The sequence below is a fragment of the Periplaneta americana genome, chromosome 15 (genome assembly GCF_040183065.1).
Source record: "Periplaneta americana isolate PAMFEO1 chromosome 15, P.americana_PAMFEO1_priV1, whole genome shotgun sequence".
Classification (NCBI taxonomy): Eukaryota; Metazoa; Arthropoda; class Insecta; order Blattodea; family Blattidae; genus Periplaneta; species Periplaneta americana.
In genome coordinates this window covers 410,799-430,639 of record NC_091131.1, presented here as the reverse complement: position 1 = coordinate 430,639, position 19,841 = coordinate 410,799, and the positions used below count along the sequence as shown (strand labels likewise).

The 19,841-nt window shown below is 34.5% G+C and overlaps 1 protein-coding gene across 1 annotated transcript in view; it reads right to left on the bottom strand.

The window, feature by feature from the left end:
• Positions 1-12,128, bottom strand: part of LOC138715780 (E3 ubiquitin-protein ligase RNF10) — a 33,553-nt gene extending 21,425 nt beyond the window's left edge. Inside the window, exons 1-4 of the mRNA XM_069848843.1 lie at positions 11,749-12,128; positions 3,679-3,851; positions 1,345-1,541; positions 38-128 (exon numbers count right to left, since the gene is read on the bottom strand). Of these exons, the coding sequence (XP_069704944.1) occupies positions 38-128; positions 1,345-1,541; positions 3,679-3,851; positions 11,749-11,842 (555 nt within the window). The 5' untranslated portion in view covers positions 11,843-12,128. The remainder of the gene's footprint in view (positions 1-37; positions 129-1,344; positions 1,542-3,678; positions 3,852-11,748) is intronic.
• Between the last annotated feature and the right edge of the window lie 7,713 nt (positions 12,129-19,841).

Genomic DNA, 19,841 nt, shown 5'->3' with positions numbered 1-19,841 from the left:
AGCCATGCACTGCACGCAGCACCACCACACTACTTACAATCTGTTCTATGAGGTCCCAGTGCACCAGAGTGTCAGGATCGGAAGTGTATGGCGTGTAGTTGCCGTCTGCTTTCACCACGAACTGGCAGCTGATGAGAAACAGCCACAATTAATATGCAAACATTGCTGGAAAATAACTTCTCAACTTTTCCCTTCACACCTCACAAAAATAATAATAAATTATTATTATTATTATTACATTATCATTGTTTATTATCATTATTATTATTATTATTATTATTATTATTATTATTATTATTATTATTATTATTATTGTAAAACGTTGGAGGAAAGCACACACATTCCATAGACAGAAAATCTAAATATGAAATCTGGTTTACAATAATTTAATAACCTATTCTTATTTCAGAACTTGCTAAAAAAAGTTACAGTAATTATTAAATTAACAATACAAATGGATATAAATTACTCTCATCTTCAGAGCATTAAAATGCATTTTTATACCTATTCGTCATAAATGTCACGGACATAAAACACCTCCACATCGTCAATGTCTTGAGTAACACTAAACTAACTATGAAATTCATTCAAGAAGGAAAATGAAAATACACGTAGGTACCTTCGAAGAGTCTATGCCTCAGAAACAATAAAAACATTGTGCCGGTCATACAATCAGAGTCAGCAACAGTTTCGAGTGGAGTCAGAGCTGATAATTTGTTATTCAATATCGAATCTTAAGGTGACACTATTCTAACATTTCCACAATGGTGTGAGACGCTGGCAGAATATTCAACGTGTGTTGACCCATAATGGCAGCTAAATGGTGCCAACATTATAATTTTGTACTGGAAATTGTAATGGAATGATCGGGCTTCTTAAAACGTATGCTGATGAAGTGATAACAATGAAAACAAGATACATCTTCTACTCACACAACAGAAAATGAAGTGAGCAGAAATACAAAAGTTATATACTAATAATAACAACAACAACAATAATAATAATAATAATAATAATAATAATAATAATAATAATAATAATAATAATAATAAATAATAATCATCATCATCATCTCCCCTTTCCATGAGACCTGTTATGGTTTCTATGCCAATCAATCTGTCTATTGGATGGTAATGCAGAAGTCATTTTAGGAATCTTTTACATGGTTTACCTAATTTTCTTTATGATCGCATTTAATTTAAAATAAGTCACATTTTTAATTCTTCCTTATATGAACATGACTACTACTTTCTTCAGTGGTCATTCCACTCCTTCGAGATAAGAGAACAATTGGGAATCAGTACAATTTTGAAAAGACATCACAATAAACTGCTTGTGCATTACTTCGCCTGCAGGAACTGCTCCTTGTTGTACTTGTGCTTGTGGGTGTGGCTGAGCCAGCGAGCAGACACATTTCGCTTCCAGTGAGGGACGGTGCCCTCACGCGGTGCATAATGGAAGTTCAACAGATGGTTCAAGTTCTGCTTCTTGCTTCCTGGCACAAACACTGAGCCAAGCTCAGCCTCTTCCTCGTCTGCTATCTGCAATTCATCATTACTATCAATATTCTCCAAATGTCAGCATTACTCAATGATTTCAAATATACACGCCAAGCAAAATTAATAGCAACTATGTAAATTTGAAATGTGGTATATCAAGAATAAACTATTAAAAATAGATAGGCTAGTATTGATTACTGCTGCTAGTGATAGGTAAGTCAACTTTACTTGATATCATTTGAAGGGTACACGGGAAAAATGATCAAGGTCCACCAAAAATCGAAATTGAGTTAATAATGCTATCTTATAGTGGAAAGGAAGTACTATCATGTGGTCTAGCTAGTAATAAGAAATAATCGTTCTTGACATTCCACTACGTCAATTTCTATTAAATACACACATAACAAAGTATTAAGTGCTTCAACTTTAAAATTCGTTTTTCTCGAAACTTTCTAAAATGGACCTTGATCGTTATTCCCGTGTACCCTTCATTTGCTTTAGGGCTGTAATGAAATGTCCAAAATGCATTCTCAAGATCTTTGCAAAAGATGTACTCCAGATCAGCTTACTTAATACCTTAAGGGTGGAACCTAACCATTTTTCCCCCCATTACTACATATGCTAGTGGATTATGGTGATTTTCCAGTTTGAAGGTTGAATTTTCTTTTGCCAACTTGGTTTCGAGTTTCGATACTGAGAAATACTACAACTGGTAGTGACTTTCTAATGTTGGCAGCAGAAACAGCTGTTGTCGGTAGTGCAAATTCTGAAAATTCAAATTGTTCTAGATTTCTGAGCCGATTGCTGGAAGCTAGTGAAAGTCGAACACATTAATAATTAATATCAGTATTATATTAATATGTTACAGTTATCAGTATACATATCACAATCTATTAAACACTACAGACATATCCTATTTCCGACAACTTACAAATATATATATATATCTCTGCACCTATACCGGCATTAAATTACGCAATAAATGAAGTTAACAGTGACCTAAATCTACCTACCTACCTACCTACCTACCTACCTACCTACCTACCTACCTATCTATCTATCTATCTATCTACCTATCTATCTATCCACCTACCTACCTACCTACCTACCTTCCTACCTATCTATTTATTTCATAGAAACAATAAACTAAATAAGTGTATTATATAATATAATTTTTTTGTATAAAATATTATCTTGTAATGAAAAAATTAATTACTTCTAAAAATATCTATCTATACTAAATAAATTTTACAAGAGAAAGAGTTCATCCAAAGGGCTGGACTCAGGAAGAATGAATGAATGAATGAATAAATAAATAAACAAATTAATTAAATAAATAAGTAAATAAATAAGTAAAATAAATAAATAAGTAAATAAATAAATAAATAAATAAATAAATAATATATATATATTGTTAAATCTTGGTTGCCTGCTTCAAATTTTTAGCAGCCTGGCAACCGGAAATTTTGCGTCCTGTCCTAATATTTTGATGAAAATAGTTAAAATTGTGGCATTTAAAATATTCAGTATTTGAAATTTCATGGTATTCGTCATTTAAATATCCTATTGGTGAGAGGTTTGGCCTGAAAAGGAGAAGCCCTAACATTAATACATAATATCCGGGCCAAATACTACCAGTAGAAAAGTTTTATGACTAAACAACTAACACATTTATTCAAATGCCGTTGTTACAAAAGACAGAGGAACTCACCAACTTCTTATGCTGATCAATAAATCTCCACATGTGCCACTTTGACCAAGCAAATGTCAGCAACAATGAATGGAATAATACTGTCACTAACACAAAACTTAACAATTGAACATCTATCTAGTGGAAATCACGAGAATTGCAATTACTGTGTTGCCACCATAAAAACTTGGCGAGTTGCTCTGTCCCCTGCAGCAAATAGTATTTAGATAAATTTATTAGTTATTGAGTTATAAAACTTGGACACTGTTTTAACATGGCTATCTCTGATGCTATTAAAAATAAGAAGAGAAAGATGCTCCATGACTCTACCATTTAGTTGCAGTACATGTGATGTGCTGAACGTTGAGGTCAATCATATAACTGTAGTTAAATAAATTCACTCTAATAATATACATAGAAATTTAGTAACAGTTATGTTTTCTCATACCAAGTTTAAAGCTCACGAGTTGTATATAACACTATGCTTACCTTGGCACTCTCCTTTCCACAGCCATAAGACTGACCCCTTGGCCGTGGTCTCTTGTCAAATGATTTGTTCTTCTGTGGGGCTGGTTTCCTATTTGGATCAAATTTAGTACTGCTGGTTCCATAAGACTCGCGTCGTCGTAAATAACGGGGAAACGGTTTATTGCTGACAGCATCTAACAACAAAAAAACTGCATATTAAAATGTACACAATCAACAATAGTGTCAAGTTTGTCTAGCACATCAAAGCAAGACACAAAACAAAACAATACTGTCCACTTAATTCACTTCCAGTGAATATAATTATATATAATGCCTGTGTAAAAAAGATTGAGGAAGAACAGAGAGAGAATTTAGTACTGATTTTCATTAAATCAATACGTTAAAATACTGAGTTAAACATTATAGTGTACTTTTCATGAACATAACTTACACTTATTTAAAATTTAACAAATTTTTAAATTATGCCGCCGCTTCCGCCACCACCAATAATAATAATGTTACTAATAAAAACGTACAACATTAAAACAGCAGCTAATTACTATTTTTACGTTTTTTCAGATGTATCCTTCATTTCTGTGAAATGTGCCTTATTTCATATTATTCATCAAAAGGTGACAACCCTACTTATGTTGTTTTTTCCGTAAAATATATGTGTGCTGTGAATGATCCACTGGTGTGTCGTGAGAAAATGAAAATAGTAAAGCTGGTCGTAGCAAAAATTTAAGTAGAAGTAAAAAGAATAGTAAAAAAGTGAGTTCACAACAGTCAACTTTCAGCGAACGCGGCACAAGTCAACATTCTGTAAACAGTGTAGGTTTGCGAGCAGCAGAGAAGAGAATGATGATGCACAGCTAGAGTTGCCTGATCAGTGAAGTGAGAATATCGTACAAACCTTAAAAGTATCTTATTATATTTGTCTTTATGAAAAAAAAATCGTACTTTAAATACTGTGGCAAAACATATAATATTGTAGGTTTTCATATTTCCTAAATAAATTCAGAAAACAAGCATAACTTAGTACCATACTTATCACACTAATAGGCATTGTAATAGTAATTTCTTATCATTAAATTTTGCATTTCTATCGTAAACTTCAAATAGAAACACAGGAACCTTATTTTTGCTCCATGCGCCCATCCCCCATATGTTCCCTCAAAAATAATGCATATAAAATTGAAAGTATTGTATTTTACATATTAATGCACATACATTTATCTCATTTATTTGTATTTATAGTCCTTATTCACTCTTTAAACTCTCAAAATTACTCCCTGTTTGGAAACTACAGCTTTGGTGTGCCACATGTTGATCTAGACTGTCAAAACAAAATGTTTTTCGAATGCAAGACTGCTGCCAAACAGCATGTGGCAGTTATTCAAAGTACACTAGCCCCTTCTCACGGAAACTTGTCATAGAAGACTTGAAAAAGTTGGGATACTTTTCTGTATCAAGAGACACACATAGATTTCCTTAAGCAGTTCATTATTTCGACTCAAAAATTGGAATCTGCTACAAGTTCCTAGATTTTTATGGAGATTCGAAGAAGAACTCAATTGGCATCTTTAATGCAAAAAAATATATCAGAAGCAAATGAATTAAAAATTGAACAAATTACTGCGTACTATGCTGGTAATGCATCACTGAAACACAATTCTGTATATGTGAAGTACGGCATGACATTCCACATGCTGTAACTGTCATGTCATCAACAATTGTGTGAAATACGGTAGCAAACCTCTATGACATGGAAGCAATTGTCATAAAGCTGTTCAATGAATTCAGTTCATCTGCTGTCAGGACCGATCACCTTAAGAATTTGCTGATTTTGCCAAGATAGAATATAAAGAACTTTGGCAGCATATACCCACCAGGTGGCTGTTACTGTAGCTTGGCATGTTGTTAAGTCAAAGGACTCTGATGTAGATTCCTCCGAGGCTTCATACAGTGTTCCAGAGTGTTCTTTGTTCTTTCTACACAGCGTACTTCCCCACTGTACTTGAGATGGAGAGCACTTCGTATTGTTCCGTGAACTTGGACCCAATAATGCGAAAACTTCTGATGCAACTATAAAACCGGCTTTGAGATAGATAATATGTTCTACGGTAGTATTATGCAGATGTGTGTTAGGCGATGCATTACTTTAGTCATATGTACTCAGGGTGAATTGATTTAAATCAAAGTGATTTTAATCAACTGATTTTTTTTTTTTAATCTTTGATTTAAATCATTTTTAGTTTTTACATTTGTATTTTAAACTCACAAAAATTTATTCTGTGAGATCAATGTTATACCACTGGAACTTTTGAATTTTTAAACATTATTATAAACCATTGTTGGGACATTTTTAGTTACAGATAGGGATGCCAACCATCCCGATATTTATCCAAAAGGACCTAATCATCTCATGATATGTGGCTAATATAATTTGTTTTCAGTATCCCTGGGTCTAATGTAGAAAGTTTTTTTTCTTTAATGAAAGCTAAATGGACGAGTGTAGAAACAGACGTACAACAGAATTAATAAACCATAACATATATAATAAATAAAATCAGACCTTCTGGTCACTGTTAATTTCGATATGAATTCCAAAAGTTTTTTTAACATATAAAAAGTAACACAAAATTTTTGAAAGAGGCAAAATCTGTTGATAAATATTAAATATTTTGTGACATGTTACTACTACAGTGTAATGTTAGTAATAATTTATAATAATAGTAATGTAAGTTGAATTCATAATGTTATAAATGTAAGTTGGATTAATAAAGGACTGCTATTCAGATTCTACTCTAGTTTTATATATTTGCAACATATGTTAATGTAACATAACCACAAGGCGATATACCCATATTGTGCAATGTACACAGTACAACACACTTCAGGTTATCTTTTCATTTTCAACGTCGAATATGCTTGTAAAAGCTGGCAATCCTAGTTACAGGTATAGCAGGAGCCAGCGATCTTGGCAGATGGATTTCGTTAATCTGAACTTCAGAGTGAGTTACTCACAGATGCAAGGTCGGCTGATATCTCTGCAGCAAGCAAACTGAAGCTGGAATGGGTAGGACATAAGGTAAACATACAGATCCGAGTGGACTTAGATGGACAGTCACTTCCAAAAACTATATACATATAGCTAAACTATAGAACTACAGTAATCTATAATGTGTGCATGTAGTATATGAAAAGGGACCAGTTTCCGGCACACATTTTGCCGCTGCACAGTCTTTTCCTTGTTATTATAAAGACAATCTAAATAATAAAAATAACTATTCTATAATCAATAGACGGACTGATTTGTCAACTTAAATCTCCTTAAACCCTATAGTCTACATAGGTTTCTGTTAATTCTTAGTCAATAGATAAGACTCCAGCAGACGTACGACCTTTAAATTTAAAACAAAGATTCACTCATAAAATTGGGTTAGACTATTCATCTCATCTCTCAGAATTGTTTCTAAAATGTATAAGGAATGTAAAAAACTTCAATTTCATGTACTCCCTTCAAATAACTTTTCAAGTTTCTTTTTTTACTTCTGAGCAGAGAGGAGAGAGAGAAAGGAGTTGATGGTTTTAAAAATTTATTCACTAAAGTATATTTAACAAGAGACGTAAAGTTTAAAATGAAGGTTACTCTCTTACATTGGTTAAACATTCTTAGATTTTTTAAATACCATCTCCTAAGGTACTGATGAAAAGGCAGAAGGGAGTAAGAAATCTCATGTCATCCGATCTCGATGAAAGTCGATATCTGGGGATCTATGCGATCACAGAATATGAATAAGGTATTATTTTGTTCGACTTTGTCCCTAAAGTGGTGGAGTGGAAGAAAAATAGGTGAGAAATTAAATTAGATATCTTAGGGGTTTTAGAGATGAAAATTATGAACAATACAATTTGTGCGAATTCAATATGGCAGTTTTAGTACTATGAATTATATTTAAAAAAAATAAAACATCGGATAACGCAGACAGACATAACACAGTTAACACATGTACAGTATTTAAGGGGGTATGTAACCCCTTTCGATAGTATACATTTAGCTAAGGGTAAAAGCCTTCAGTTCTCACAAGTATATTTCATTTCAGACGCTGACCAATTGTCTATTAGGTCTAATATAGTATCAATAATTTTTACTTTTTTTTAGTAGGCCTCGGTTATTTTACGATGCTCAGGTTATTAGGCGTCTGAATGAAATGAAGGTGATAATGCCGGCGAAATGAGTCTGGGTTCCAGCATCGATAGTGACCCAGCATTTGCTCATATTGGGTTGAGGGGAAACCCCCAGAAAAAACTCAGTCAGGTAACTTGCCCTGACCAGGATTGTATCAATCTTAAAAGTTGTTGTTTTCTAATGTCAGGCGTTTGACAATAAAGTCATTTGACCTCTTGCACTCCAATATTTTTCAAAGATATTATCATGACCAGCCAATGAAGCACAGATTTTGAGGTGTTCCGAATCCATTTCTTGGTTTGAGTTGCACAATGGGCAATTAGGGGACTGATATATTCCTATTCTATGCAGGTGTTTAGCTAAACAATCATGGCCTGTTGCCAATCTAAATGCAGCTACAGACGATTTTCGTAGTAAATCGGGAATTAACTGTGGATTTTGATGCAGAGAGTTCCATTTTTTCCCTTGGGATTGAGTTATCAAATTTTGTTTGTTGAAGTCTAAATATGTAGATTTAATAAATCTCTTCACAGAGTAATACGTAGAGAGTTGACTGAACAACTCCAGGAAGGACTGCCTGATAATAACAGTTAAATTCATAGTTTTAAACACAACTTTGAAAATGATTCAGGAGCAAACGACTTACAACATACAAAAAGCTATTACTGACTAAGTTATTACAAAACTGTATTTAGATTTGTCAATATTTAATTCTAAGAAGTGTAGCGAAGCGCACAGGTATGGCTAGTGTTATAATATAATATAAATTGTGTATGGTGTAGTATTAAGATATTATTATTATTATTATTATTAAACTAACTAATGATATTATTAAACTTGTAAAATTAAAAAAGTAAATATCTTCACTGTGTTAACTAACACCGTGAAGATAAGAATAATTTGCACCGTGAAGATATTTAATCTGTTAATTTAACAAGCTCAATAATACCATTAGTGATTTGTATGATTCTTGATTACTGTTAATCTAATTAATTGTGTCCTATGGTGTAGAATGCAACTAATGATATTATTAAACTTGTAAAATTAACAAAGTAAATATTTTAACTGTGTTAACACCGTGAAGATAATTTTATTAATCTGTTAATTTGACAAGCTTAATAACATCATTTGTGATATTGATATGCAATCGTTAAAAGTGTGAACCTAATCAAGAATGAGAGTTAAAATGTTTATCTGAAAAGCAATAATAACAGTAAGATAATATTCTAAACTTAGGCCTACATTTATTTTCTACACATTTTTTTCACTTAGTCCTTCCTTCCTGAAATTGCTCTTGCCAATTCTAAAATAGCTTCTATTTCTCTCTCCTTCAATCGTAATTTCTCCCTCTCCATTTCTTCCTTTTCTCTCTTTCTCCATGTAACTGTAGTTTTTTATGGAGATAATCACTCACGGTCATTTTCCTTTTACAGATGGGTCCTGATATTGATGTTGAAGAAGTTGATGCTAATGATGATATATCAGTATCATCTTCCATCATATTTCGCCCAAGCAATTCAGTCTGCGGCAAGTTATTGTGAAGTATTCCCGGTTAATTGACCCTTCACCAATTTTTGTTTGTTTCTTTTTATTGGCCCTGTATTTGGCCAACAAATTCCTTTATTTAATATCACAGGCCTCTCCAGAAATGGAAACCGTGGTAGATTTAGAAATTTCTTGTGCAATATTGTTCCAGAGTTTCTTCTTTTTGCACGTGGGACGATTGAATGAGGATTCATTTTCCAACCTTTTATTAAGTAGTAGTCTGGTTAGGTTGTGCGTCCACTTCAAAGCAAAGTCAGACGAATCCAAAACTCTTTCTATGTGAAGCTGGCTTACATCGGATTCGAATGCTTTCTAGGAACCGGTTGCCAATGCAGCTTCTAAATAACTCCTTGTAAAATAAACATCTGAAATGAATACGTGATTATATAAAAATTATAGGTTAGAATGTGAAAGGCTCATTAAATAAGCTCGTCTTTAATTAATGTGCCTACAATATGCTATTATCTGATATAAATAAGTTAAATTACCTGTACGAAGGAGGTTGATATTTTCATTTGTATCTTGAAATATTATTTCAACTTCATTTATTAAAAATTTTGCCATTTTCACTTTCACAAGTTTCAAGCGTCTCTATCATAGATTCAAAACATACTGTTCTGAATTCCAGCGATTCATCATATCTATCAAACATACATCGATGACATCACTGAGGGAATTCAGCGCACTATTTGCAATGCATTTAAGAACATGTCCTCACAGTGGTCTTTGGAATTATAGTACATGCTAATGGGGCGCATGTGCACAGAAAATAGAACAGGAAAATTCGCTCTGTCCATTCTTTACAATTCCTATTCACTGGCTGGACACTCTTTTTGCTGCAGCGCTGTATGAACGGCTTAAAAAAAAACGCACTGTCAGCAATGTGCTCCCGCTCTTCTAACCCACTCTAGCCTTGTCAAATTCCTCGGCCACATGGCAATTAGCTATCTCCTCATCTAACCTAATCTAACCTTGGTCAAGTTTCGGTCCCCTATGGCCACTTCCAACGGTCTCCTAATGGATAGCCTATTCACACATTTATCACTAGGATTGTGGCGCTGGAAATCAATTTAGAATACATTTCAATTTTTATTGGGTGAATCTTGAATTTGGTATTGCCAGTATAGGGAATTAAAAACAAACACCGAAAATACCTTAGTTTTGTAGTGTGGAGTAGCAAAAACTCGATGTGATCACTGGGAGAGCTGTGGTCCCACCCAACCCGCCCTAAATAGCTTCCTTACTTATACAGGAAAATCGTCGTATTTGAAGGAAGAAGGCGGCCATATTTCGTTGTTGTGACGTTATTTGAGGTGGAGTGGGAGAATGATTGCAGTGTCGCCAACTGTGGTAACCATTCATATTATCTTACATATCTAACAAAACCTAACCTAATGTGCTACACACCTATTGTAACTTGCCCAAAGTTTAGCACACCTGTTGTAACATTCCTCGCGGTTTCATTTCGTTTGCAGATATTGGCATTCCTGCTAGACCTATCTGCTGGAAATCAGAGTCGTCTAGTGGAAGTGTAGTGAAACTGCGACTCTGTTAATTACGTTTCCTAAGTTGATTCTGTGTTATTGTGTCATTGTATTGATAATTGCATATATATTGTACAATACAAATTGAAATGTGTCGCGGCTGTAACAAAAGTGTTCAAAATTAATTTTCAGTGCCACAATCCCAGTGATAAACGTGTGAATATTCGTTTGGAGTCCGTTGGAAGTGGCAATAGGAAACTGCAGATTGTCCATAACTTTAAGTTGTAAATACTAGGTACACCAAATCGGGTAAAATGAAAATCATTGCTTTCCGCTGAATTTTAATAGTTTGTAACGTATTCCCCAAGTCAAATAAAGGAGTTCTGTATTAATTTCGTCGAGAAAAAGCGCCATCAGCTAAAGTAAATAATTACCTTAAATAGCCTAGGCCTATGTAGTAAGTTAGTAGAATTGGAGTAGCTATAGGCCTACAACGTTACAGCGCTCTAAGTGTCGTTGCTGTGTGTGGACTGAAGGCTGTGAAATGCACCCGAGTTGCTTTTAAAAAGCTAGCTCATAAAGTTCATGTTTCTTAATAGGCCTAAGCTTACCTTATTTAAGTCCGTTTTCACTTTAAAAATAAGAAATCCAAGTGGTCTGAATTTACAGTTTGCTCACATAGGCTCAGACTGAAAAATAAGACGCGTACTAAGCTGTCTTCATTACTAGTAAACATAATTAAATTAATGATTTTACTTTATAAGTAGGGGGATTATAGTAAGACCTAATAGATAAGACTGGTGTTGTACATTGGTCCTATCAAGGTCGCATACTAACTTCGTGTTTATTGCTAAATAATCTTAACCCTACCTTGACTCTTCTTCACCTCAGTTCCGCTTGCCTTCCCAGGGACTTGAGTTACGCGACTTGATGGTTTCTTTTCCATTGTAAAATCCTCTAACATCTAAAGCAACACTAGAGGAGAAGAATTCTCCGCATGGAGATACGACAATAATATTCAAGCCCGTCATTTTTTCAGCAAGCCATGATTAATTATTATAAATTATAAAATACCTAGTCCCGGTAAAACCAATCAATTTGTAATGCAGAAAATTCTTTATACAAACTCAAAAAAGACCCTTTCGGGAGCAGGGCACTCCCTGTCGTTAGAAACGACGATTTTTTATACGGCCGAAAATATTCACTGTCGTCGCGTATATGGCGACGGCCAACAGTGCCTTGTTGCACAACTAAAACCTGAAGGAAATGTTATAAACGGAAATCTACAGTCATGCAAGTCACATTTTCCGTATAAGTAATAAAAAATTATTAATTACGCAGCATATAAAAAATAACTAATTCTATTAATATCAGTCAAAATATACACTTTATTACACCAATTGAATGATACAATATGCTTTTCCGTACACATTTACATTACTATATTCACCACCTTTTATAGGAAACATGGCGCGATTACGAACTTCTATTCACCATAACCACAAGTCACAACCAAGAGGGCTATATCACAACTGACAACGTGAAATGCCGATGCATACGAAACGTCACTTGCCTCACACAGAAATATCTCTGGATCGATTTCTTATTTAGGAATAGCGAACCGATGGTGCACTTTAATTGGAGGCAAGTTTCTGTCCTTGGAGTGATAAACACTGGTGCATGAATAGTTCTAATACCATGGATTATTATGTAAGGTGACGTATTCCTCATAGTCGAAGCTGGGACTAAATACATAGGTAACTATCTAAACTACCGCAAGAATCTCCTCCCGGTAATTTTGCCGATCAGGTACAGGCTAATTTTCCTACTCTGTTAACTTCAACTGTCTGTCTGTTTACTTACTTGTTTGTCACTTTTCTCAATGTTATCTTTTATTGCCTGTTTTATTTGTATGTTTTGTCTAATGGCTTTATTTAAGAAAGCTCCGGTAAATAAAATAAATGTTATTCTACACGCGGCATTTACTGCTTGATGAAATGCGAGAAATACTGCTACCTGAGGTAGCCTATGTCTTTTATTACGCCCACATATTGGTACGTCATGACAAGAGTTTTTTTTTTACTCACGACCTAATCTAACGCTATCGTCCTAACTCTGTCTATAGTCATAACCATGGTTAGGATTTTTAGGTGCGCATCTTTTCTTTGTAGGGGAAATTAGAGCTATTGAAATAAACCAATGTGTTAGACCAGTGGTCTTCAGCACTCGCTGAAATGGGTAAAGGGTAAGCGGAGCAACGTGTTGTGCCCCGTCGTGCAGCAGGAAGAGGTAGAGAGCATACCTGCCAGCAGCTATGGATGCACCTTAGTGCAGTGTCTTCTCCGCGGGTAAGAGACGCTACTCCAAGGGTGCAGTGTGCTAATGACCACTGTGTTAGACGTTTCCATGAAATTGAGAATAGAGGTAATTTTACAGCACTTTTTTTCCCCCTTTCTGTGACCTTTATCCTTTATCCCTTCACTCTTCTCCTTTTCTGACCTTTTTCTGTTACTCTTTTTTTATTTTTCCACAGCGCATTTTATTATTCTATTTACTTTTTAATGCCCAAGAAACGGTTTTTTCTAAATTTATCATTTAGCCTAAACATTTAATCAACTTCTCGCAGTGAACCTGTCTGCTCTCAGTGAACGCAGGACTGAAAGAAAAACAAATACAGCACACCTACAATAATGGGAAATATGAGCGCATTCATTTTCTTTTAATTTAACTGGAATCAGTATGGTAGTTGACAACAGCATTGAGTTTTAGCTTGAAATTTAAATCTAATATAATGGGGAGTAAAAATTAACTGCTACAGATACACTTCTGTTAGTGAATTGAAATTGCTTGTTACTTAACAAGTTTTAGTATAAGGATTCACAATGCCAAAGGTGTTCAAATTGCGATATTTCGCCCTCTTTCATGAATTCAAGCAGGATTTCATTGAAACTGATGAAACCATTATAATATGATGCACTGTTTGCAATTCAGGAATCACATTAGATTAGAGAAACACTAGCGAGACCTCCTACAAGATGTTTCTAGTTTGAAGCATCAAAAGAATAAGACTCTTCAAACTAGTAAATCCTGACAGCTGCTATTACGAAACACCTTTGAGCAGTGCTTTTCCAAGGTCCAAAATGTAAAGAAATTTAGCATTGATTTGTGTGCAGTTTTATCTTAGGCAAGAAGTCCACTCAATAAGGTGAACCATCCAGCCTTCAAAAGGTTTCTTGAAAAACATACACGGACGTCAGTGCCCGACCAGAGTACTTAATATCTTCAGCCTGTTTATCAAGAAACCATACAAAGCATCAAGGAGAAAGTGTCAGATTACGATGTGGAAATCATGCTGCATGAAACCTCAGACTCAATGGATCGATATATTTTGGTCTTCCCCCTAGCAGGTGAAAAAGTTAAGCCCATGTTATTCAAGATATATGAATTGCAGAAATGTGCAGTCATTCATGGACTTGTGTCAAAAACTGTGGCCGGGTGGCATCCAGTTTGAAAAAGTTGTTCTAACGGTTACAGACAAGATTTCAGCAGTCAACCAATTGAAGCCATTGTTTCCTAAGTTAAAGCATGTGAAGCCCATGCCCTTCATAGGATTTGAAGGCTAGTCTTCAGAATAATCTGGATGTTGTGGAATTTGTTAAGTCTACAAAGTTGCCATTCAGAGTGAACATAAAATTTGCCCCACTTGTCTCTCTGAATGTGGAAAGAAGTTTTAGCACACATTCACACATAAAGAAGAGCCCAGACCCGTTAAAAAAATGTATGCATTGAGAAGTATTCATGGGCGCAGCGAATGACTGAATTAAAATGAAAAAGTTTTTTCATATGGTTACATTCGATAATAAAAGTGCATGGCATATTTATTTGTTATCGATCTTAGTAAGTATATTATATTAAAACAAATTTTTATTGGAGTCCTCTTTTTTTACATCACAAAATAGGGTAACCCTCCTCGGTGGTCAGTACAGCTTCATTCAATATCTATGCAAATGTCTTCCACTAAAACAGAAAAAACAACATGAAAGTGGCCACATATGCTGATAATTCAGCATTTTGGATATCTGACCCAAGAAAACAAATAGTATCAACAAAAGCTGCTCAAAAAACACTTTTATAACTTACAATATGATGGTAAAGAACTCAAGGAAACAAATTAAACGTAATATCTTGGACTTATTTTTATCAATAAAAAAAGACTTGGAAAAAGCATATAAACTATATTACTGATAAAGCAGGTAGATGACTCTCTCTCTTGAAAAGATTAGCTGGGAAAAAATGAAGATGTATTAGACTCTTAACCCATTATATCCCAGTGGTAACTAAAGTTGCCAAGGCAATAATGCTTTACTGAATGGTTGATTTCAGTTTTTTTCGTTGTTCACAATAATTGGTATAAAGATTAAGATATCCTCCTCTAGTTCGTGTTGAGTTTTAGCTCATCCATTCGTTATGTCGTCAGTACAGAAGAAATTAATGAGTAGTGCACACAAAAGATTTTCGATTGCTACACATTCCTTCAATAATGTAAGTATAATTACATCTAACAATTGCTGCACAACAATTTAAATTACATAAAACTATTAACAATATGTGGAATTTTATTATACTAACCAAATTTTTAATGTACAACTTATCACAATTTCATTAGAGTGGTTTGAATTTGTATGGCAACTTTAGTTGCCAGTGGGCACTTAGGATTCTTTGTTTATCCATTTTACAAATTCTTCCAAATTTTACCATTGCTAACGCTGGAAACGAACAATGACATATTATAAATTTTTTATAGCAATTCTTTCCTTCACTACTAGCTGGTTCGTTGTTCGATTCCGTGCCGTAATACATTTTTATTTACGTAATATCTTGAACTAATACCTCTGATTTTCATCTGTTATTGCATTATTGTTTTATAGATATGCTGTATATGAAACTGTAAGTATAGAGATTTTATACATTCATTATGAAGCAATTGGAATAAAATTTATGTTTATTTTAGGATTTCACAAAATTCCAAGAAAAGGAAAGGTAAAATCTTTAACAGTTCACGAAATTCTGGATATTGGGGAAGACAAAGAAAGCACGGTGAATAACATAGCAATCGGTCCTCCATTCGAGGAGAAGAAAGCTGAAACATCAGGATTTAGACCTCTCGTATAATGAAGCTCAAGACAATGTTGATCACCTTCCAGCTAGAATACTTCTCTCTCGAGCTCTCCTAGAGTTTGACGATGGGTATCATTCAGACACTTCTGCTGTATCTACACTTACAGGAACTTTTGGAATATATACTACTCCTACTAAGACTAATGCTGCTACTCCTGCTATGGTTCATCCATGGTTCCAATGAAGTCCAATGCTTCGTCAGCGACTCAATGTTCATTTGCAGGAAATGTTCCAATACAGCCTCGAAAAATAATGAAGCTAACTACTTCAAATCTAAAATGGAGCAAAGGTAGCAGAGTGAAAACTTCAAAATCAAGAAGGGGAGTCCTGATATTCGACCAAACGCTAAAGATCTACATACAGAGAAACAGCAAAATCCCCTTTATATGCTCTTAGACCAGGGATACTGAACTGGCGAGAGAGGAGTGGAAAGCATGGGGAAAGCGTTGGTTCCCTGTCCACAGTCACGTCACTGTAACCCGTACGCAATCACATACATAGACAATGAATACAAATTCCCTCTTCTACCAAGTCAATGACGCGGGGGTGGAAGGAAGGAATGAGTGACGTATTCCGATGAGTGATGCAACGTCACAATTGGCGCCCACTTCTGCGAGCCTGTCTTAGACCCTTTTTCTCTACAGAATTACTTCAGCTCATAGTTATGGAAACCAACCAGCATCTTATACATAATTTGAATACCTCAATGGAAGAGATTCTTATTCTAATCAGTATTCTACTTCTGTCTGGGTACCACAAAGTGCCATCAAGAAGGCTTTATTGGAAAAGCGATTCAGATGTTCATTTGCCATTAGTATCAGAATCTATGCGACACAACTGATTTGATGAACTACTGAGATTCCTTCACCTAGCAAATAATGACGGATTACATGTTCTGATTTTCTCTATAAAGTGAGACAACTCTTCCATATAATGAACGTTTCCTTCAAACAAGTGTCTGGCAAATATGTAAGCATTGATGAAAGTATGATCCTATGAACTGTTTAGCACCATGACAATTCATAAGGGGAAAAACTGTGCGCGTCAGATTCAAATTGTGGGTTGCTGCTGATCCATCTGGGCTTATCTTTCATGCTGAACCATATTGTGGGAGTTCAACTTGCCTTCCTGAAACAGATCCTGGCCAAGGAAGTAATGTTGCTTTGGGATTGGTTGATCATGTGCAGTTACCACAAGGAATAAAATTCTACTTCGATAATCTCTTCACAACTGCAGTTTGCATTTTTATTTTTCCTGATTCATGTCTCAAAACATTTCATGATGCATGAGGACTATTTGGTGTTGAATAAAATCGACTCTTCCCTTAAATTAGACATAACAATTATGGACTGAGTGAAAAATAATAGTCTAAAGTGATGTGGTGTTTGTAAATTTGTTAGTGCTAAATAAAGCAAAAGCTTTTATTGAAGTAAGATGCATTTATTTCACAATAACAAAATATTAGACACACAAGTGCCCAGTGGCAACTAAAGTTGCCAGCCTAGAATGGTACTTTTGGTTGAAGGTACATGAATGATATAACATTATAATGCTTAGGGTTCTTCCAGGATCACATAACATAAATATCACGCTAAAATCTCATTCAGGGAATTACGGGCATTAATGGGTTAACACACCTTACCAATATGTCAAACAGTTCTCAAATATTGTGGTGAAGCCTTAATAAATGTTCCAAAGAGAAAACTAGAAAAATTTAATCAGCTTCAAAATAAAGCTTTAAGATTAATAACTGGATCAGTGAAGACCACTCCAACTACCGCTATGGAAGTACTTCCAAACACGATCTAATACAGTATGAAAAATTGATTAGAATATCTGACAGTCACTGGAACTTTTGGGTATCATCAAACAGACTCAAAACACAAAAGAGGTTTTGACTATTGTAAAAGATACAAAACAGGAGTTAGAAATCCCACAGCTGGAGAAAACTTCATATTAGTAAAGAAACAATCTAAAGAATATAATTTATATTTGGATGAAAACTTAAAAAAAAAATCGGATATTGACACAACAATAATGAGATTATAACTTGATACCATGAATTCAAAAATCCACATACAGAATGGCTGCAAATCTTTACAGACGGATCACTCAGATCACCTGAAGTTACATGCCCTCCTTTTTAAGTTTACCTAATGTTGGTCCATACTCAACCAAATTTTGATGGATAAATAACTATCTACATAGCTTTACAGAATAAATAAATTTCAGAAAGTCGTAATTTTTGTCAGATTTACCAGCCAACATGCAAGCAATAGCTTGGTCATCAAAATCAAGGGATCTAGAAAAATAATAAATGATTTTATAAATTTTTAAAAATTGTTAATGTACTGGTACAATAGATTTTCTCACGCTGTAATATACATGGACATGAAGAAGCAGATGCTCTGGCAAAAAGAGGTACAGCAATAATACAGAAACAAAGCCAGCCACTTTCTTTCCATTCTATAAAACAAATTATTCACGTTCATTTAATAATAATAATAATAATAATAATAATAATAATAAAAATAAAAAGAGGTAGAGGACGAAATTACAGGCAAACTGTGGGAAATAATAATAAGAAATCTTGAAGAAATTCCACAAGCACCACGAAAATCTGCTGTTGTTTTGTTTAGATTGGTGACTGATTAAATTATCAAGCCAACTATACAGAATAGGAATATTCAGTACACCTTCCTGTATCCTATGCAGCGCCAATGAAGAAATGAATATGGAATATCTTAAAAAAAAGTGCAGTTTTAAAGAAAGTGCAAAAGTACTGGAGTGCAAGAAAACTAATGGCTCTGTTGCCAAATGTATAGGTGATGGAAAAGCACATGGAGGAACAGCAGTAATAGTTAAATCAAATTTACACCAATACGAATTGCGTAAATTTGAAGTTCGGGATATTCAAGCAACTACTGTCAAAGTAGAAGATAAGAGCAGACCACTAACTGTTTCAGCAGTATACTGCCCTCCTAAGTATAAAATCACTAGTGAAAGTTTCGAGGATTTTTTCCAAAATTTAAGTCACAAATTTATTGTAGGGGGTGACTACAATGCAAAGCATCCAATGTGGGGCTCAAGATAGGCAACTCCAAGGGGAAGGGAATTACAACAATGTGTAACAATTCTTTTTCAGGCCAACAGATCCAAACAAAATACCTGATTTATTGGATTTCTTTATTGTCAATGGAATAAGGAACAATTATATTGATGTCGAATCTTGTTTTGATATTTGTTCAGATCACACTCCAATTATAGCCACAATAAGTGTAACAGTAATTAAGAAAATACACTCCCCTTTGCTTTACAACAAACATACAGACTGGAACTCTTCTCAAATCAGACACAGACATCGATACTGCCACTGAATATTTAACAAAATTAATTCAACAAGCTGCTTGGAGATGTACTCCAGTTTTGAGCCCCAAAGAAGAAACTTGCATCAATTATCGAAAAGAAATAAAGAATAAAATTTCAGAAAAAAAGAAAACTACGAGCAATTTAGCAAAATCATAGATGACCTGAAGACAAATCCAAACTAAATAAAAGCATCAAAGAATTAAAACAACTTCTCTTTGAATTAAAGAATGAAACCTTCAACGATTATCTTGTAAATCTTAGTGCTACAAATAGAGATGACTATTCCTTGTGGAAAATAACTAAGAAACTGAAACGTCCTCAGAGAACGATATCTCCAATTAGAAAAATCAATGGTGATTGGGCCAGAAGTGACTTAGAGAAAGCTAAACTTTTTGCAAGTCATTTAGCAAATGTTC